General features: G+C 35.3%; 1 protein-coding gene across 1 annotated transcript in view; it reads left to right on the plus strand.

Annotated features, from left to right (window-relative positions):
• LOC106878420 (putative ATP-dependent RNA helicase DDX49) overlaps positions 1–23055 on the plus strand; it is a 652269-nt gene that overhangs the window by 378125 nt on the left and 251089 nt on the right. Inside the window, exon 5 of the mRNA XM_052976052.2 lies at positions 7272–7450. Within this exon, the coding sequence (XP_052832012.2) occupies positions 7272–7450 (179 nt within the window). The remainder of the gene's footprint in view (positions 1–7271; positions 7451–23055) is intronic.

Below are 23055 nucleotides of genomic sequence, written 5' to 3' on the forward strand. Positions count from 1 at the left end.
TGTGCTTCCAAATAAATATCCTCTATCAGTCACTTACAATTTCTTGAGAATCTTGCTTCTCACGGGATCAACACTCTAAAGCATCTGATTTACTTGAATCTGCAAGAGTATCCACAATCTTTCCAACAGCAACTACGACTACTACATTTTTGAATTTAATATCTTTACCCTTTATGGGCATGTGTATAATATTAAAAAAAAAAGCAGAAAAAATACTATACAGCACGCATGATTTAGCAGCGTTTGTTCACATTCAGAATTGAGTTGCTTCAACTTTTGGTAGGATTCACCTGGGTTGGGTTGACCCATCTCCAATTGTTTGGAGTTTCAAGTTTGCATGTGATCCCCAGTCACATGCATACATACAGTGGGGAAACATGATCCATAACAACATCTTGCTGTCGATTGTTGACCAAGTCACTGCCAATTATGAGAGCAAATATAGCCCGGATTTGAAGCAAGTTTTAGAGACATGCCTTAACAAAAGCTAAGGGTTGCCTCACTCTCAGTGCTCTTCCAGCACACCGGACTCCAACCTGGAATTTTTGATGTTCTGTGCTATTGGTAGTTAGTTGTTGAACTAGACTAGGTTCAACCAACCTTTTGACCAGTCTTGCTTTCAGTCCTGCTGGGTTTCTAGCAACCTTCACCAGGCAAGCTTTGTTGGGTGCTGGTTTAGTCACCAATGACTCAACAATGCAACAGGTTGTACTGGATTCCATTTTACCAATAACACACATAAGAGAGCTCGCAAGTGACCTGACACTATTCAGAATTGCCCATGCATAATACAATCTCCCACTTGCATAAGTTGTTTTGTTGGCAAAGTACTGCATCCTTCAAAAATGCCATGCTTCCTGAAATTTACCAACATTACTCCTGATGTCTCTATGCACACTTAGTCTTTTACTTTCACTTTCTTGTTCTTCTTGTGTTTTATCCTGAGTGCTCAACATGTCTCTTTAACCAACATTGTCATCTTCCTTTACTTGACTTATTGTTGCTTTTTCTCACTTCTTTTGCAACAAGCTCATCATCATTGTTACCATCATCATCATCATCATTCCAATGATATAAAAATTTGCTGAACTGGTACCTATTTTATTGACCCCTGAAAGGATAAGTTCACCTCGGTGGAATTTGAACGTAAAAGCAGACAAAATGCTGCTAAGCATTTTGCCTGGCATGTTAATGATTCCGCTAACTCACTGCCTTAATAAGATATGAAATATTAAGAATGGGTTATATGCCAATATAATTCCAGTTTATACTGTTATATTTTCTAATTTTGAAAAGCTGATTGTGTTGCTTCAAGAAGGTATTAAAGTAATTGTTTACTTCAGGTTTATTTGGCAATGGTATTATTTTCTGTCTGTATAAAATCATACTTTAGTTATCAGGTATTAGAATTTCATCTGAAATATGAAAACGGAATTAACATCTTTTTTAATATAGAAAATCAAGAAAAATTTTAAAATTCTATAGTTGTCAAGTGACTTTTTATTTTTATAAAACTCTAAATACGAAAATATTTCCTGATAACAGTTTCAAGTTCGAAAACATTATTTTAAAGAAGAAATGTCTGGAATGATATGAAATCAGCCTAAATTTAATTATCTGTTCATATAAATATACAGAATCACTAAAAATGTCATTCAGTATTTCGAACATTGTTGTCATTACTGTATTTTCTTTTTTTAGTCATAACTTTTATAGCTTTTGGAATAAACACATTGCTACAAAAAAAAAAAAAAATACATATAAAAGAATGAGGATTATAGTATTGCTTGTTCACTCAAACAAGATAAAAATTCAAGGTACCTAAGTAGAATATTTTTGATAGAATAAAATGGTGGAGCTGAGAAAGAAAAAGACCTAAAAAACTAATAACAATTTGTATTTGTTACATACAATGTTTCACCTATACTACTCTATTAAAAAAAAAAAATGAACTTTTAATGCAAGATTTGAAGAAAGCCAATAGCCTCTACAACACAATGCAAAAAGAAAAAAAAAAGATGATGAGTATATTCAAACTTCCAGTTTATCTCTATTGCTTCTACTAAGCAACATCCACTAGAAGTTTATTCTCCTTGGTTGTATGAGTTCTTACTTGTATTGTCAGGTAGTATTTATTGCCTATCAGCCAATCATGAAAACTATATATTTATAACTAGAAATCTTCTGGGACTCCAAGGATGAATTTCGACTGCTCAAAACATGTTGGGAACATTTCATCATCATCATTATCATTATCTCCACTTTTCCATGCCTGTATGAATCAAATGCAGTTTATTTAAGGCAGATTTTCTCCTCCTGTTGGATGCTCTTACTGTCAACAAACCCTCACCTGTTTACAAGCAAGTTTCATTATTTCTCATGGCCAGACATGTTTTTAGTAAATATTAGATAAGAATGACATTGCTTGTCTGACAGGGATGCTCATTTACAACAATTCCAAGATATGAAGACAAGGAGACACAACCATACACACATGTGCACATGCATATTGTTTGTTTTTATGTTGAATTGTAATAGAAATATTTTTACATTAAACTGAAGGATTATTCACTACATTTTGGAGAATTCATATTTACTGTTCTCTTACAAGAATAGTGTTGGAATGGACTTCAAAGTTTTGGCCTGCTTAACATGCATGAGACTCTGTGTGTGTGTGACAGGCTTCTTTCAGTTTCTATTCACTAAATCCATTCACAAGGCTTTATGCAGCCTTGAGCTATAGTACAATACATTTGCTCAAGCTGCCATGCAGTGGGACTGAACCTGAAAACATGTGACTTGGAAGGAAATAAACTTCTTAACTAATGCCTGTGCCATTTGTTTTAAGGTTACAGTTTTGCAAATTCAAATGTGTCTAATTTAAAGCAAACTTCTGTATTAGTCTGAAAGGTGAAACTGTTTTCCTCTAAACCTTTTTGATACCAACCTGCCCAAGACTGCCTCAGAGTTTATTCTAAGTTCTAAAATTCATGTTTCAAACACCAACTGAGCCAGAACAAAGTTATTCTATTATAACTGTGTGATAAGAAGCGTGCTTCACAACTACATGGTTCCAGGTTCAGTCTCACTGTGAAGCACCTTGAGCAAATGTCTTCTACTGTAACCTCAGGTCGACCAAAGCCTAGTGAGTGCTGGACAGAAACTAAAAGAAACCTGTCATATATGTGTGTGTGTGTGTGTGTGTGTGTGTGTACTTGTGTATGTGTGGGTTTGTCCCCCCCCCCATCTGCTTGACAACTGGTGTTGGTATGTTTACATCCCCACAAGTTAGCAGTTCAGCTAAAGAGACTGGTAGAATAAATATTAGGCCTAAGAAAAAAACAAAACAAAGTACTGGGGTCAATTTATTCAGCTGCAAATTCTTCAAGGTGGTGCCTGAGTATGGCCACATTTTAATGACTGAAACCAGCAAAAGATAAAAAGATTATTTCCAATATTTTTTTCTTTATTGCCTACATGGGGGCTAAACATAGAGGGGACAAATAAGGAAAGACAAAGGGATTAAGTCAATTACATAGACCCCAGTGCATAACTTGTACTTATTTAATAAATCCGGAAAGGATGAAAGGCAAAGTCGACCTTGGCGGAATTTGAACTCAGAACGTAATGGCAGATGAAATACCGCTAAGTATTTTGCCCAGCATGCTAACGATTTTGCCAGCTTGCCACCCTATTATTTCCAATATTAATTGAAACAAAATCAGTGTATTTTAAAAGAAATATGGTAGCAGATGGGTTAATATGTATTTTTAGATCTTCTAACAACAATTAGTTGCTAATATGAAGATATGAATGTACTTTATGTGTGTGCTCAACAGATAGCTCAAAATTATACCTAAGTCTCTTAATCCCTCAGCATTTAAATTGGCCATATCCAGCCTAAAATATTCTACCTGTTTTACATGTAAACTGACTAGATCCAGCTCTTACATCTACTCCACAAGTCATTTTTAAAATTAACAAGCACTTCACTGGAATGCTTGTTTAATTCAAGACAATGTGAATCAATAAGGATTACACTTGACAAAGTGATCCAAATACTAAAGAGTTAAGGAAAGAATGCTTTGCTGCAATATAATTCCTGATGTAGAAAGTCTGGAGGTGGTGGTCATTAGTGGAACATCTTAGATCAGAGGTCTGCTAAATTAGGACTGACCTGGAGTTAAATAACAACTGTATTGTGTCTGCTTGTGTGTTTCTGTAGGTGGGGTGAGGTAGGGCAACCAGCTGTAGAAACCATGCCAAAGCTAACACTGAAGCTCAGCGTGGCCCCTTTGACTTGCTATATACTGTCAAACCATTCAACCCATGCCAGAATGGAAAAGTTAGATGATGGTGATGAGGATGAGGAGATGTTTATATGTACATGTATGCATATATGTGTGTGTGTGCATATATATGCATGTGTGTGTTTGTTTTATATATATATATATATATATAATGTATAAGAGGGACAGGTGTGTGCTTGTGTTTACACATACATATATATATATATATATATATATATATATATATATATATATATGCACACACACACACACACACACACACACACACCTGTCCCTGTTGGTGTCCCCTCTGTATTTTGTTATTATCTTCTGAACTGATTTGTGTCTGATGTGTGGAGACAGTCCTCAAAGCTATAATTAATGGCTACTATAATGAATACTTGATGATTTAAAGTTCAAAATGTCTCGCTCTTAACACCTGCCAGGGTCTGACAACCTCTAATGATACATTATGTGGAAATCTCTTGCATTCATTGTAACCAAGTTGTATGGAGGAGGTGGGGGTAGAAAAAAGAGAAAAAAAAAAAGCTGAGGTTTTTTTCCCCCTCCCCGGTGAGGAACCATTTCTCAGTCTTAAACAGATTCTAACACTTACAAATTGAAAATCCTCCACACAATGCTGTTTTACTTTTACACAAATCATTCACATATCTGCATACATATTTCATTGCGTCAGTACAAAAGTCATTTGTCAGCTCACTGACACAAACATAAGAATGCACGTGTGTGCATGCGCATACTCACACACACACACACATTTACAGTCATTTCTCTCTTTCGGTTCAATCCATTTCTCTGTCTCTCTCAGTAATTTTCCTTATATTTTTATAAATACTTTATCTCATCCGTTCTCTCTTCCATGATACTCCTCTTATATTACTACATCCTCATCATTACTGCCACCACCACCACCACCACTATTATATTTCCATATTTTGTCAACATTCATCATTGCGTCTGTTAAGAGTTAAACACTTGTCATACTAACTCCGCCCAGCCAATGACTCCCACCCCCACTATCAGGCTAGCAACAGTCCCTTTTGAAATCTAGAGAGGATCACTCTCTCTCACCTTGTGATCTCATAGGTTAGTGTGAGAAAATCACTGGGGAGGAGCTAGTGTGAAAAATGATCAAGCTTATACTTACTTTGAAAGTTAGCCTTTTCAGCCTCAAGCTGCTTAAACCAATCTCTGTTTATTTAAAAATTTTTTTTTTTTAGAATCTAAATTCAGAGCATGAGTCTTAAAAGATAATATTTGATTTCAGTAGGTAAAAACCATTTATGTTTTATCATTACTTGAGTGAAAAATTTGGTGAGTTGGTTGGTACGCTAGACAAAAAAACTTAGCAGCGTTTTGTATGTCCTTGTGTTTTGATTTCAAATATCACCGTGGTCAAATTTGCCTCTTGTTCTTTTTGAGATTGAAGAATGACATACCAGTTAAGCATTGGGGTTGATGTTATTGATTGGCACCTTTCCCCAAAATTCCTGGCCTTGTGCAAATAGAAGAAAGGATTATTACTAAATTGAAAAAGAAAGCAGTGAACTGGTAGAATTGTGAGTTGGATAAAATGCTTAGTGAAATTTCTTCAGGTTCTTTATGATCTATGTTCAGATCCTGCCCAAGCTGACTTTGCCTTTCATCCTTCTGGGGTCTATAAAATAAGTACCATTTGAACACTGGAGTTAGTTTAATGAAAACACCCCTTCTCTTAAAAAATTTCTGACTTTTTTGCCAAAATTTTAAGCAATTATTACTAACTTGGAAATGGTCGTCATCATCAACATCATCGTTTAACGGCCGCTTTCCATACTAGCATGGGTTGGACGATTTGACTGACGACTGGTGAAACCGGATGGCAACACCAGACTCCAATCTGATTTGGCAGAGTTTCTACAGCTGGATGCCCTTCCTAACGCCAACCACTCAGAGAGTTGGCAAAATTGTTAATGTATCAGAGAAAATGCTTAGTGTCATTTCTTCTGGCGCTTTACATTCTGAGTTCAAATACCATCTCCGTCAAATTTGCCTTTCAGCTTTTGAGTTTGATAAAATAAAGTACCAGTCACATACTGCAGTCAATGTAGTCACTCTACTCCTACAATTGCTTGCCTTGTTCTAAAGTTAGGAAGCATTGTTACTGAATTGAAATTTAGTTAATTCGCCAAATCTCTAATAATTCTTAATTACTTTGAAAATTAAAACACATGAGGCAGAATGTATTCTTGTTAGAAATACCATTTCAAGAGGATTTAACCAGTGATGGAAACTATTATATTTCTTTATTCGTAATATGTTCTTTCATTTTGTCATATTCACATAACAAAATATAAAAATTTTGTCAACCAACCATCTACTCCATCTCTCTCTCTCATATATTTTCACTGAACAATGGATGGCAGTGTGTTTAACTTAATGGAAAACTGTTACTATCGTCTCGATTGAGAAGAAAGCACATTGTTCCTGATATTTCTATTCTTGTGGTCACATGTCTTATTATTGTGCATTAATGTAGTTTGTTTGTTTGTTTGTGTGTGTGTGTTTGTGTTTTAATGTTTTCATCAGACGAAATGTTGGCATAGTGTTAAATAATTATTCTTAAATGCTTCCCACTGTTCATTCCATTTCACTTTACTGTTTTAACAACTGTGACAAATGGAAAGTATAAGTTTTTAGGAGGAATTCATTGTGAAACTTTCATGAAACTAACAAAGTATATGTAGTCACCATCACAAAAGAATAAAAAGATAAACAAAAAAGAAATCCAGAAATTATGATGATCCAAATTTTTCGCTTTTTATTTCTCCTTTTTATTTTCTCTCATCTTTCCATTAGTTTTTCTTTCCTTCTTTTCTTTGTTCTTTTCACTGTTCTGCCAAATTCTGTGTAGAAATTTGAATTGATAAGTTGTTGTGCGTGTTCACAGATAATGACATCTACTTCCTTTAATCTCTATAGGTTATGGATGAAGCTGATCGTCTCCTGGAAGATAACTTTGGTGAGCAACTGGAAACCATCTTCAATGTACTACCAGAAAAACGGCAGACACTATTGTTCAGTGCTACATTCACTGAGTCATTAGCTGGAGTTATTGAACTATCCAAGAAAAAACCATTTGTCTGGCATTCAAAATCAAGGTAAGAAGACAAAGATCAAATGTTTTCGGATACAATTTTTGTTTTATTTTAGTAATGTTTATTTACAGGCCTATTATCACAAAATTTCTAATGCTTTCTTAATAACACCAATAGTCAATCATATTTTTACTCTGTTACTATCTCTCATATTTGAAAATTTGGGTGGTTGTAGCAGTATTCTTTATCAAAGACTTCCAGCTTGGCTTACCTTCCATAATAAACAATGAAAATAGTCTTTGTAGTCTTGCTAACTCTTCATACATACATATATGTTATAATATATATATATATATATATATATATATATATATATATATAAATGAAGCTATATCCTTTAATTGGCAGCTTTTCTTTACACAAACTGAGAATATACATTACAGAACTGTTATTTTAGCAAGTGACATATTTATCATCTGAAAGAGACACATCTGCGCTGTCGAATGCTCATGAACCAATTGTTAAGTATCCCACCCATGAGGGATCGATACTAGATAGGTCGAAACAATTGTAGTGATTAATGAAAATTCTCATATTTTCCATCAACCAAATAAATAACGGATGCTGTGGAAGCGATCATGCTTTACCAGTAAGGTACCAGGTGTAAGCCATTAATTTTATGATCTAATAATATATATATATATAGATATATATATATTATCAGCTGGTTACAGAATGTACTGGGTGCTTTTTACATGGCACCAGCTGGCACCAGTGTTATTACTTGACACTAGTACGAGTGCTTCATACATGCCATTGGCATCGGTGTTCTCTATGCGGCACTGGCTTGGGTGCTTTCATGTGGCACTGGCAAGGTTGCTTTTTCTGTGATACCTTTTGGGAAATCTTACCTGTATTGTACTTTCTCTTTGCCCTTAGTGATGTAGTTTTAGTGAAGTATTTTTTGGTGCCTCAGATTGGCCTGAGGCACTTTTCTATTTACTACTGTGTCATTTGCTCTATTTTCTGACTACTCAATTCTTTGCATTTGTAAATGATGGTTTTGTGAGTGCTTTCTTGCTGGTTGTACTCTAGAATATTCAAGAATATGTTTTGGCCTTTTTCCTTGAAGTGATTTTTCATATCTCTTATATCCTGGGTGGATAAAATAAATTTCTTCCTCTTCCAATACTGCATTAGCAAAACCTCAAATACTCAGCTTGTTAATCAGTGTTTTGGTATTAGGTTGGCATCAATGATGATGGTGGAGATAGTCCTTCTGTTTGTTACATTAGCAAATGCATTGAAGCAGCAGTTTAACCCCTTCGTTGCCTATCTGCTTGTAATGAACCGAAAATAAAATGAGTTTATATTACCAAACTGCCCGAAACTGCTGAAATAACCTATTCATATTTTGAGAATTTTACTAAAAATCTTGTTAGTACATTCATGAAAACACATGGTTTCTCTATGTAAACTATTTGCCATCATTGTCTATATCTGTGCGCTGCAAATATTTGGAGATTCTTTTTTCTTTCTGTTTTTTTTTTTCCACTTCAATTTTCTGAGATGTATGCATGAAAATATAAAAACCACATATTGAATCATATATTTCTTTTTCCAAAACTGAAATGATTCTGACAACAGTTCTGATAGTGATAGGGGGAAGAAGGAACTTGTACTTGAATGTGGTAAGAATTTTAAACTGTTTTACTTAGTCATTTTTAAGGAGATATTAGACATTTATAGTCTGTTAGATTATTTTCCCCTACTTTCTCCTCTGAATCAATTTTTGTGGAAATGAATTGTTATACAGAATATAAGCGAAGTGGATAAAAATATTTTGAGGCTTCCCACATACTTGGAAGAAAGTTAGAAATATCCCAGCACTTTTAGGAACGCCATGCATACGTGTGTGTACATATATTTGATTTATAGATATTTTTTCAAATGTACCCCATTTTTACTTTTTAGTTACATGTAATTTTAATTCACCTGTAAAATGTATAACAAAGTTTGGTTCATTTGGATTGTGACTCATTATTATATATGTTTCTCTGTATCTATGTCATCATCATCATCATCAACATCATCATTTAATGTCTGTTTTCCATGCTGGCATGGGTTGGACAGTCTCACAGAAGCTGGCTTGGTGGAAGACTGCAGCATACTTTGCTGTCTGTTTTGGCATGGTTTTTATGACTGGATGCCCTTACTAACACCAACCACTCAGCAGAGTGGACTCTATACTGTGTACATGTGAATTTATTTCTTTTAGTTGACGGAGTGTTATTCATTGCATAGTTCTCTTCAACTACAAAGCCCAGTATTTTGTTCTGTTTTACCTTTATGGTATACCTATTTTGTTTTACCTTTATGGTACACCTATTTTGTTCTGTTTTACCTCCATGGTTTACCTGCATTATGTGCATTAAGTTCAGCTGATAAATAATCTGGTAATTTGCACAATTCTGTATAAAAAAATTTTGTTGCTTATTCGTTGAGTATTAACTAATAACTCATTTTCTATGCTGATGTTTGAACAAAATTTAAATAATTTTATCTTTTGTTAAATTTATCTGTATTTACCTGTAAGATTTTACCTATTAGATTCACTTTCAGAAAGAAATTGTATAACAAATTCAGTTAAGAACCTTTTGTTAAATTGTGTTCCAAAAATCAAATTTATATGTTGACAGATAAAAAAAATTGGAGTTATTTTATTAGACCAGTCTAAATTCACAATTATTTTAGATTTTAATTGAGACACAAAAGGGGCAACTTTTGACTAGAAATATAGTCACAAAAGTTTGATATTGTTTTGTCTCTCTGTTCTCATTTTTGTTGCTGTTGTCATTTCCAATTTTGTTGTTTTGGTATTGGTTGGCACTGGTTGCAATGGTAGTAATGATAATGTTTGATTTAGCATGGAAAAGGTATATCTTTTTCAATCAGTGTTCACACCCCTCTATTTTTCCAAGAAATAAGCATTTTTCTCAGAAATATTCATAAATGCTGCCTTGAAGGGTGAAAATACAAACACAGCTGAAGAGCCCTACAGAATGCCAGCAACTGTTAGAGGCGGGTACCTTCAACCTCAGTACTTGACTGGTGTTATATTTCATCAACCCCTACATAGACAAAAGCTAAGTTGACCTTGGTAAGATTTGACCCCTGAGCATAAATTGCAGAATAAATATAACAAAGAACACTTTTCTGACACTAATGATTCTGTCAAAATAATTAATAATTTATGATGATGATGATGGCAATAGTAATGACGATCATAATGTTGATGATGACAACAATGATCATAAGAATAATGATGACTATAATAATGATGATGATGATGATGATGTGTTTATCTTATTTTGAAAGAAGCTTTGCGCTTAGGGGTGTATGTGTTTTTAAACACATGATTTGCTCTTTTTTTATGCTTTCAGCGTGACTTCCTATCTTATATGAGGTGAATGGAAGTTTAGCAGTCTATTTCCTTTTTATTTTCACTTATTATCGAACAGAACAACAACTACAATGAAATATAAAAATTAAACTCTTTTCTAATCAAATCCTTAATCTGAACAGAATATGTTGCAAGACTCTTTCAAATAATGCCATCAAAGATGAAATTGAAATGCTTGGAAAAAAAAAAAAAATTAAATAAAAAGATAGGTCGTATAAAATTACGTACTGCCTTTATTTATTTTTTCCTTGTGTTGAAAATAAAGCAAATGCTTGTTTTGAATGGTAAAATATATCGAAATGAAAACTCTATTTAGCAGTATCATTCACTGTATGTATGGCTGCCCCCAACCATCCCTAAACATACACCCAAAACATAGGAGAACAATCATGAATTTATTTCGAGAGATTTTGAGAATCATAATGATGCTACTCTAATTTCTTCTTTTTTTTTTTTTTTTTTTTTTTTGGCATTTGCCTGCTCTGTGTTCACGGCATTCTCAGTCTTTCTAAGACTGGTAAGTCATGGTTGGCATCCCTTTTAACCCTTATGGCCCCTACTCTTACTTATGAAACTGTCCCTTCTTCTATGATTCAAACATTCTTTTTACCCCTTCACCATTATTCTGTTGAATGTGTTTCTCATTTATTCACATTGTTTTGAATTTGTCACACATTACTTTGTACCTCTGTGATTGCAATGATATGATTGTTTATTTTTAGAATGATATTGTAGGATATGTGAGAGATGCCAAATCTGGCCTGTTTGAACATAAAACAGGTAGAATATTTCGGCCAAATATGGCCAGTTTAAATACCAAAAAGGTTAAAGTGATATAAATTAAAACTTTCCATTAAAATTTCATGTCAGTTTACATTTCAAACATCATTTTAATAATGGGAAAGTTATTTCATTAGTTTCTTCATTATTTTCAAAATTAATTGAAGTGAACGATCTCGCTCGACTGGCCTTCATAGGATTTTCGAGCGAGATCGTTGCCAGTGCCCCTGGACTGGCTCTTGTGCACGTGGCACATAAAATACACCATTTTGAGTCTGGCCGTTGCCAGTACCGCCTGACTGGCCTTCGTGTCAGTGGTACGTAAAAGCACCCACTACACTCTCTGAGTGGTTGGCGTTAGGAAGGGCATCCAACTATAAAAACTCTGCCAAATCGGATTGGAGCCTGGTGTAGCCATCTGGTTTCACCAGTCCTCAGTCAAATCGTCCAACCCATGCTAACATCGAAAGCGGACGTTAAACGATGATGATGATGATGATGAACAAAAATGTGTTAACGAAAGTGTTAAATGGTTGCAGGTAAAAATATGTGCAAGAGGGAATTCTAGGAAGAGCAAACAGTGAGGAATGGAAGCGTGTTTATGCTGTTGCAATAATTCATTAAGGTAGCTGACTGAACTGTTAGTGTGTCAGAGAAATTTCCTTGTATTCATTCCAGTCCACTTTGCTCCAATTACAGCTGGGGCTGAGGTTAACTTTGCATGTCATCATTTTTGTGGCCCACTAAATTATGTACCTGAGCTATACTTGGATTAAACCTTCTCTCATTCTCTTTGACAGTAGTCAAACCTGGAGAGCGAAATGGGCTCAACTGGGTCAAAAACTGCTGCAAATATACCGTCATGATGGTAATCCTACAATTTCATCAGGAGTTGGGGGCCCATGGCGGGGTAATTATTTCTTCTCAAGACGCTTGCTGTTCAGAAATGTAACTACTTTCTGACATAGTATTTCATATCTTTTAGTATTTTGCATTATATTTCCTGGCCATTTAGACCATTTCACTATTATAATAATTTCAGTGTATATTTATTGTATGTCACTATAAGGATATTAAAGATATATCCTGCTTTACGTCTCTTCAGTACAAACACTGTTTTCGATTTCCATTTCCTGTTAGAGAACCACTATATAAGCCTAAAGAATATAGTTTTAATATTTAATGCAGTACATGAATTCTGGTTCCTCTATTTGTTTCTCTCTTTGTCTCTTAATATGTATCGTGTACACAAATGTGTATGTTTGGATGTGTGTGTGTATGTGTGGTGTTAGTGCTAGTTGGAATGTGTCAAAGGTATTTGAGATGGAGGAAGACATTTGATGTGAATATAATGAAAATTTGAAACAGTATTTCAAAAAGGTTGAACAAAATTTTAGGAAATATTGATTGCTGTGTAGGAGAACTGAATGTGTTGAAAAAGATATGAGAACAGGGTTCACTGTTACTTTTACATACGGAAAGCACTTAAGATGGCAAGCTAAAAGATACTGGACAAAACTTTTAGTGGCATTGTTTGTCTGTCTTTACAATCTGAGTTCAAATTATGCCAAAGTCAGCTTTGCCTTTCATCCTTTCAAAGTCGATAAAGTAAATACCAGTTGTGTACTGCGTCAATATAATCAACTTCACTCTCTCCTAAAAAAAAAAAAAAAAAAAAACTGCTGGTCATGTGTCCCAAAATTTCAAACCATATTTATAAGCAGTTTATTAGAATGCACACATTTTTGATTATGACCAGCATTATATGTATTAAAAAATATACGAATGCACTTAATTAGAATCCATCTTCTTGACTACTCCCCCTACTTCTCTCTCTCTCTCTTTCTCTCTCTCTCTCTTTCTCTCTCTCTGTCATAGAGTCACACAATCTTTTTATAGGATCTATGAGAGTATTGTGAGGAGAGCAATAAGATATTTTCACACCAGCGACCCAGCCCAGATGTTTGCAACAAAGTCAATTCCACTAATCTCACTCTTATTACATCTGAAAAATGGAAAAAAAATATATATGTATAAAAAAACACACACACGAAAAGTAGGTATGCACTATGGCTGAATGGAGGATGATGAATACAGCTGAAACCTGTTTAATCAAAGGCCTGATTGATCGGGACTGAACTGGGATTGAAGAACAACAACTATAGCACTTTATTATTAAACTGCTAATTTGTGTACAACACAGTTCCTCATGTGACTGCGTCAGTCAGCCAGTTCTGAAATGCATGATATCGGAAATCTTAATAACCTTGTTTACCTTCATTTTGAAGGAGCCATGAGCACTTTAATGTAATTGGGGAAATTAGTTTTTTTCTATCATTCATTAGTGTTTTCTAACAGAATCATTACTCCACCAAGGGCCAGACATGTTATCTCTGAAATTTGTTGTTGGCACTCCGTCGCTTACGACGTCGAGGGTTCCAGTTGATCCGATCAACGGAACAGCCTGCTCGTGAAATTAACGTGCAAGTGGCTGAGCACTCCACAGACACGTGTACCCTTAACGTAGTTCTCGGGGGATATTCAGCGTGACACAGTGTGACAAGGCTGACCCTTTGAAATACAGGTACAACAGAAACAGGAAGAAAGAGTGAGAGAAAGTTGTGGTGGAAGAGTACAGCAGGGTTCACCACCATCCCCTGCCGGAGCCCCGTGGAGCTTTAGGTGTTTTCGCTCAATAAACACTCACAACGCCCTGTCTGAGAATCGAAACCGCGATCCTATGACCGCGAGTCGCTGCCCTAGCCACTGGGCCATTGTGCCTCCACAAACTCTGAAATAATGAGAGGCAAACATGGCATGAGGCAAACATGAGAGGCAAATATGACATTCTTGCATGTTTACAACTCTCAATGTATGCACATAAACATGCATACATTTAGAGTACACATGCTTGTATCTACCCCATGGTCCACTACTGTCCTTTGATGTTTGCTCATCTGTTTTGGGGCTGAATGTCCTCTTTGGATAAATGCTCATAGCTTTAGCTGCTGCTGCTGCTGGTGTGATTCTTGACAAAACTTTTCTGCACTTGTCCCCGTTCCCAATCAAAATACAATACAAAACCAAGGCGTATGGAAGAAATGAGCTCAAACCTATTACAGGCATATTCTACAGTGAGAAAAGTGGTTATGTTCAAAACCAAGTTGACAATCATTGCACCCCGATCTCTCTCTCTCTCTCTGTCTTTCACATGTACTCAGTCTCCCTCTCTCTGTCTCACACACACACACACACACACTCCTCTTTCTCATATACACACACTTTCCTCTCTCTCTCTCTATCTCTTCCTCTCTCTCTATCTCTTCCTCTCTCTCTATCTCTTCCTCTCTCTCTCTCTTACATGCACACACTTTTTCCCTCCCTCTCTCTCACACGCACACTCTCTTTGTCTCTTCCTCTCTCACATACACACGTTCTCTCACCCTCTCTCCCTCTCTCCCTCTCCCTCACATACAATCTCCCTCCCTCTCTCTACCCTCTCTTCACCTCTCTCTCTCTCTCACACACACACACACACACACACACACACACACGCACACATGCACACTTTGACATGTAATTATGTGCATATGCATTGCTCAATGAACATTTGTGTTTGCAGAGAAGTAAAACTGTTTCTAGCACAAAGTTATGTGGATGTATATCATTAGAGGCTGAATCCTTTTCAACCACGGATTGAAGTTTCATGTTTCTTATTATTCAGATAATTCAAATTGTTTGAATAATCTGCAAGCTGAAACTCTGAGTTATTCAAGGAGCCTCAGTTACTAATAAAACATATGTACATACACAGATAGAAATACAAACATACATGTATGTATATGTATGTATATCTGTGTGTGTTTTGAACTATCTAGCATATTGTAATTGCACTCCAGGTGCATTCAAACAGTAATGTTCAATATTTAATGTTTGTATGCATGGGCAAAGAAACTAGATATTTAACACATAATGACAAATGTTAACAGCCATTGTCAATGAGAACTCCCAGATTAGGAGCAAACATTTTATCTTCTTGAAATATATATATACATATATATATAAACATACATTCATTCATTCATTCATACATACATACACATATATATATATATATATATATATATATGAAGTGTTACTGTAATTTTAGTGAAACATTACCATTATCTTATGGCTTATGGTAAATATGATGGTGAAAAGTTGATAGCTTAGCAAATGAAAGGATAGAGAATGAAAAAAAAAATGCAAAGTAAAAATGTGGGTGGTAGAAAAGGTGGGAAAGAAAAACAGCTAAAACTTATAAAACAGACGAAGAAAAATAAGCGCAATTTGACAAGCCCAATAAACATACATACACACAGTCCTTTTGAATATCATGTAAAAAGCAATATGTGAAGTAGGAAAGTTCTTAAAGAATCTGATTCCTTTACATCTAATAACATACATGCACACATATCGATATACATATACATATATATATATATATATATATATATATATATATATATATATATATATATATATGTATGTATGTATGTATATGCATACATATGTAAGATTGTATGTATATCACTTCTTGATAAAAGAGATATCTTAAATAGATAGACTCCATTAAGACAGCTATTCTTACGGATTAAATAACTGTATCCCTTGAAAGATTATAATAAAAATCTCTAATTTTTACACCGAGTCTGAAATAGCAGCACACAATGTAAGTGGAAATGACAGCAGAGATTTTTTTTTTTTTAATGTTTGTAGTATTTGTGCTAATTTTGCCGCATCAAGCCATTAACAGTGGTAGACTTTACACACTCCCCACCCACCATCCCAAATGCACAACACACACACACATACACGTTCCAGGTTTTGTTTCATTGTGTGAGTGGGTATTTAACAATACTTTTTCCATCCACACCCTGCTCACCGTCATTGAGAATCATCTTCCATTTTATCCTACTTGTCAATTTTTTTTATCATTATCATCATCATTATTATCATTATTATTATTACGTGTGTATTGTTGTAATTTTGGTGTTTATTTATTTCTTTATTTATGTATTTCTTTATTTATTTATCTATTTGTTTATTTCTTCCTAAGTATTCATTTCATTGCATGAATCTACATTTTTGACTGATAGTAGCCTTTGTGGGCAATAAGACGTGTGTCTGTTAACAACTTCAATTTCCCATTTCTTGCTGAGATACCTTGAAGAATAGACATAGTTTTGCTCTAAAAAAAATAGTAATAATAAAATAAAAAAACACTAAACAAACAAGCAAAAAAAAAAAAAAAATCCATTAGGAAATTCAAAGGATAAACTACTACGCTATACACTCTTTGAAAAGCAGAAGTCACTCCTCCTCTTCCTGCTACTTCATATTCTATTGTATTATCACATAGAGCAATGTTGTTGTTTTTTTTTTGTTTTTGTGATTCCTGTAGTGCTATAAATGAACTACATAGAATTACTTTCATATCTGTCCTCTGCTTCTGATCCATAATTAGCCAATATAAAAGTGAAATGTTTTCTCTTCTAAAAGGGACAATATATTCGGTTTCTGTTTGGCTGGTTTACGTCCATTTCTACACCCACCATCACCTCTAGCACCACCACCACCACCACTGTTAATGTGATTTCTGCGAATAGAGTACATATTGCAGGGAGTTATTGTTTATGCAACCAGGTACCCAGATACCCTTTTTGATGCCAACTCTTGCCCGTTTTTTATTTATTTATTCATTCATTTTCATGTAAAGGATTTCTTGTATTCAACTTGCCATTGTTTTTTTTCTGTTTTTTTTTTCTTTTTCTGTTTGAAAGCCACTGTTTCTGATTCAATGCTATTCATGTAAAGTGCTGAACGTAAACAAACACGGTGACAAACACACAAACACACACACACGCGCGCATGCACCCACACGCGCGCATGCACCCACACACACACATGGAGTGTATGTGAATAGATGACATTGGTCCATAAAGTTTCCATGTACCAAATCCACTAAGTAGACATGGCTAGTCAGAGGCTGCAGTAGAAAACATTAATTTGAGATAGGGTATAGTGAGGTAGAGCTCAAAACAACTCGATAATACCTGGCTGCATGGTAAGAAGCCCTTGTTGCGACCATATTGCTTCAGGTTCAATCTAACTTCCCAGTACTTTGGGGCAAGTACCTTTTCTTCTACTATATATTTTTGTCAACTTGTGCTTTGTAAGTGATTTAGGTCGATGGAAACTGTACATCATGTGTTTGTCCCTACCCACTCTTTGACAACTGCTGTTGGTTTAACTATTCTGTAGCCTGTGGATAAGAGCACGGTCTACTAACCCTTGGATTCTGAGTTCAATCCCAGGTAGGGATGTGGGAAATAATATTAAGAGAAAAATAACATCAGCAGAAAAGAATACTTTAGGAATGAGAACAGAGTACCCCATTAGTCAAATAAAGGGTTGGATTCGAAAATTCCACCAGAACACCTGATGCAGGCTGGAGAATACATCAGCCAAAACGTTGTGGTAACAACAAACAAGGTGAGGACACATATCCATGCATTGTAAATAACGCTGTTGGTTTGTTTATGTTCCCGTAAGTTGGTCGTTCAGATAAAGAGACCAATAAAGTATCAGTATCAGTCTTAAAACCCTAAGTACTGCAGTTGATTTGTTGAAGGCTGTGCCCCCACCATGACTTCAGTCCAGTGGCTGAAATGACTGAAAGGTAAATGATAAAAGATATTCTAGAACTCAGTCTTAATATCTGACACCTACCTCAAAATGTGAGTTGTAATTTCTTTTATATCAACCAATTCAAGACTGTCTCTCTGGTTCTATAATACAAAATCTCTCAGTTTGAAGTCTCCATAATTAAATTAACACTTTTCATTTAAATTATCACATAATTTCATGTAAGAACCACTTTGCTATATAATGTTTCAAACACCAGCTTAATAATTACAAGCATAGTAAATCTTTCCAAATTATTGATTATTTTCTCAATTAATTGAAACATAGACACTGTATTTCATTAGAAATATGGCCTTGAAAATGTTACATTGAAATTAACCACCGTGTCGTAATGTATTTTTAAAAAATGGAAGAAAAAATATGAAAAAAAAAATTATTATTATTTGTTCAAAAAAGATGCAGTTACAGTCATAGACTGGTAGACAGGAAAATCATGTGTTTCTGAGGTTCCAAGGTTGACTGTAAGGGATTGCTTTTCTATTCTGTTTGGAGAATGCTTTGGAATAAGAGAAGAAGGGTGAAAGGTGGATGTGCCTAGGGTGGAAAAGGCTACAGAAATAACCTATTATTGGTTATGAAGCCAGAGAGAGGAGTTAAGCTTGAAGGTGATGATGAGGAATGATTTGGCCATCTCTGCTCACCCACCAATGACAGTGTGTTACAGTTCAGGGTTGAAATACCTGATGATTGTTGGATACTGTCTGATGGCGGCAGTTCCTCCTAGTCAAAGCTACATTCACCGTTGGTGAATGAAGAAGAAGCATCTTTTAAATATTATTGAAATCATTATCTTGAAGTTATATTTTCTGAATGATGTTGTTATGCAGAATATGGAAACAGTTAAACAGTTTAGTAATCTGCTTTATAAAAGGTGAAAATGCAAATAGAAATCTTTCTTTAACAGCATGTATGTTTCAGTTTGTTCTCAAACTATAAGTATTTCAGTTATTAATAATACTTATAAGGTCCTTACGAACAGAAGTTCAGAAAAGACAAATGTTTGCCCACTGACAGTCTTACACCATCCATTCGTATGATAAGGATATTAATTTAGATATGAAGAAGGTATTACCAGTTGCCTTAGGCAGGGAAATTTTGAAAAGGTCAAGTGGCTCGGTGATGTGCAGAAGAGTAGAAGCTTTTAATTAAATATAGATGCTACAAAGAGAAGTAGTATAATTAGCTATTAACTAAGCATTATGCAATCTATCCAAGTGAAAATCTACAGTTCAGGAAAATTAATGTTGGTGGTCTGCATTCTTTACTTTCTTCTGTTGATGTGAATTTGTCACAATATCTTTTTGTTATCTCTTATGTTTTATCTGATTCAGTAATTGGATAGCAGCCATGGTGGGTCACTGCCTCGAAAGGTTTAACTGGAAAATTAATTGTAGTACTTATATTTAAATCTGATACTTAATACTGTTGCATAAAATCAACAGTTATTATGCAATGATGGAGAAGGAACACACACACACACACATCTTAAATTAAACTTTCCCCGTTGTGTTGTGCACTGGACTCAGAACTATGTAACTGCAAACCAAGCTTCTTAACCACTGATGAGAGAGGGACACACACACGAATATAAAATGGGCTTCCCACAGTTTCCGCCTACCGAATTTATTCACAAGGCATTCATTGGCCCAGGTCTAAAGTTGAAAATACTTTCCCCATTGTGTTGTATGCTGGGACTGAACTGAAAACCATGTAATTGCAAGCCAAACTTCTGAACATCAGCCATCAGTTTATCTATCATTGGGGTATTAGTCATTCAAGCACTTCTGGCCAAACATGCTACATGGAATGAGATAAACGTAAGTTTACCTCAAAAATGACAAACAGAAACAGCTGTAAATGTTATCTTAACCATAATTAAACTATGATCATTCAATACTAATGATCAACTTCTAATTGTTACATGTTGCTCCATTTCTTCTCTTCCCTTATATATATATATATATATATATATATATATATATATATATATATATATAAAACAATTATAAATAAGGGTAAAAGAAAGACATTTTCTATGCCAATATTTTTCACTATAGTGAAAAATATTGTATGTGGTTAGATGATCTAAAGTCTATTTTTCAGCATATCGGCATAATTTTGTTTTTCTTTTGCCCTTATTTATGATTGTTTATAATTTTCACCTTAAAAGGTATTTTAATATGCTGGCCATTGATAAATTTTTTTTTTACAAATTTTTTATCCTTATATTAGAAGTATATATATAGGTGCAGACGTGACTGTGTGGTAAGTAGCTTACTTCCTGACCACATGGTTCCAGACTCAGTCCCACTGCATGGTACCTTGGACAAGTGTCTTCTAGTATAGCCTTGGGCTGACCAAAACCTTGTGAGTGAATTTGGTAGACGGGAACTGAAAGAAGCCTGTCGTATACATACATACACATATATACATGTGTGTGTGTGTATATATACATGTGTGTGTGAAGGCGCATGGCTCAGTGGTTATAGCATCGAGCTTACGATCGTGTGGTTGTGAGTTCGAATCCCGGACCGGACTGTGTGTTGTGTTCTTGAGCAAGACACTTTATTTCACGTTGCTCCAGTTCACTCAGCTGTAGAAATGAGTTGCGACGTCACAGGTGCCAAGCTGTATCGGCCTTTGCCTTTCCTTTGGATAACACTGGTGGCGTGGAGAGGGGAGGCCGGTATGCATAGGCGACTGCTGGTCTTCCATAAACAAGCTTGCCCTAACTTGTGCCTGAGAGGTAACTTTCTAGGTGCAATCCCATGGTCAGTCATGAATGAAGGGGGTCTCAGCATGTATGTCTGTGTTTGTCCCTCCACCATCGCTTGACAACCAGTGTTGGTGTGTTTATGCCCTGTAACTTAGCGGTTCGGCAAGAGAGGCCAATAGAATAAGCACTAGGCTTACAAAGAATAAGTCCTGGGTCGATTTGTTTGACTAAAGGCAGTACTCCAACATGGCCGCAGTCAAATGACTAAAACAAGTAAAAGAATAAAAAAATGTGTGTGTCTGTGTGTGCGTGTGTGGCAAGTTTCCTTGCAGTTTCTCACCACAAAATTCCACACTGAAAGTTGTTACAGTAGAATACGTTTGCTTGAAGTGTGATTGGACTGAATTCAAATCCACGTTTTTGCAAACCAAAATTTATTCACCACAGATATTTTTCAAGCGCTCAGTGATATTTGTATGTTGTGTGCTGGTATTCTAATATTCTATGATGATATTTTGTTTCCTGATATACATTTCTGACCACCCCGCTTCTTCTACAAGATGTGTGGTGCTGAGTTTTAATGGTATATATTGTTTATTTTAAAAGTTTTCCGAACATGTCTGTTCATAATGATTTTTTGAATCCACTGTTATTAATTTTCATTTCACTCAAGAACTGTTAATATGCTTCGAAATAGAAATAATATTATTTTCTATTAAATACTTTTGTTTACATTTTGTCATCCCCCCCCCCCCACCACACTTGTTTTTTCATTTTTTTTCTTTTCTTTTTTTTATTTCATTATCACTATTAAACAAATTTTTTTTTCTTTATATCTGCTGCATTTACACATCATAAGCCAGATGTCATCCAGACACTGGAGGTAGATAACGGATGTCATGTTCGTAATACATTTGATGATTATATGTTATTATCATCATCATCATCATCATTATTATTCAGTAGTTTTATTTTTATAGCATGCATTCACTTCACTACTGAGCGCAGCTCTGTGTGCCTTGGGTATGTGCTGTGGTTTGCTGTGATGCTCTTATGGTTACTGTATTGAAAGTGTTTTGCGTAAGATGGGTGCAGTGCCCAGTAGTGCAATTTTCTGTATGTTATAGATATATTTGTAAGTCCTGGTGTTTTTGTTATGTATTCGTCTGAATATTTTTTTATCATCATCATCCTCATTATTATTATTATTATTATTATTATTATTGAGTGAGAGAGCAGTGCATGCCATCAAAGTAACACTGGGGTAAAATATATGAAGCCCAATATACCAATCATGGTTACCCGTCTGATAAGAGTACACCAGGCACGTGCATCACAACCATATGTGCGCGTCATGGTGATCTCACATCAAGATAAACAGCGCATGAGCTCGCAGATGGGGCCCAGCTAGAATTTTCTTCAAGTCGGGTGAATTATTCAAACCCCAAAGAATTCCTCTCAACACATTGCTATGATGCTCCCCCACTACTTCTGCTCGTGATCAGAGATGCACATATTGTCTGCAACCAAGGGGACATGCTCAACTAGTTAAGTTTAGGCAACCGACAAGCAAATCTGTGGTATTGAGCAAAATATTTGCTGTAGCTCATCTTTCATACTAAGACATTACATGTACTTGATAACACTTCCAATCAGTTTAGATCAAATGCCATGACAGCCACTGCCTTGTACTGCATCATCATCATCATTATTATTACTATCACTATTATTATTATTGAGGCGGTGAGCTGGCAGAATCATTAGCCTGGTGGCATTTTGTCCGTCTTTATGTTCTGAGTTCAAACGCTGTCACAGTTGACTTTGCTGTTCATCCTTTTGCTGCTGATAAAATATGTACCCATTAAGCACTTGGGTCCAATGTAACTGACTTGCTCCCTTCACTGAATTTGCTAGTTTGTGCCAAAATTTGAAATCATCAACATCATCATTTCTTAAAGTTTT

This window comes from Octopus bimaculoides, chromosome 2, assembly GCF_046866305.1.
Source record: "Octopus bimaculoides isolate indiv1 chromosome 2, ASM4686630v1, whole genome shotgun sequence".
NCBI lineage: Eukaryota > Metazoa > Mollusca > Cephalopoda > Octopoda > Octopodidae > Octopus > Octopus bimaculoides.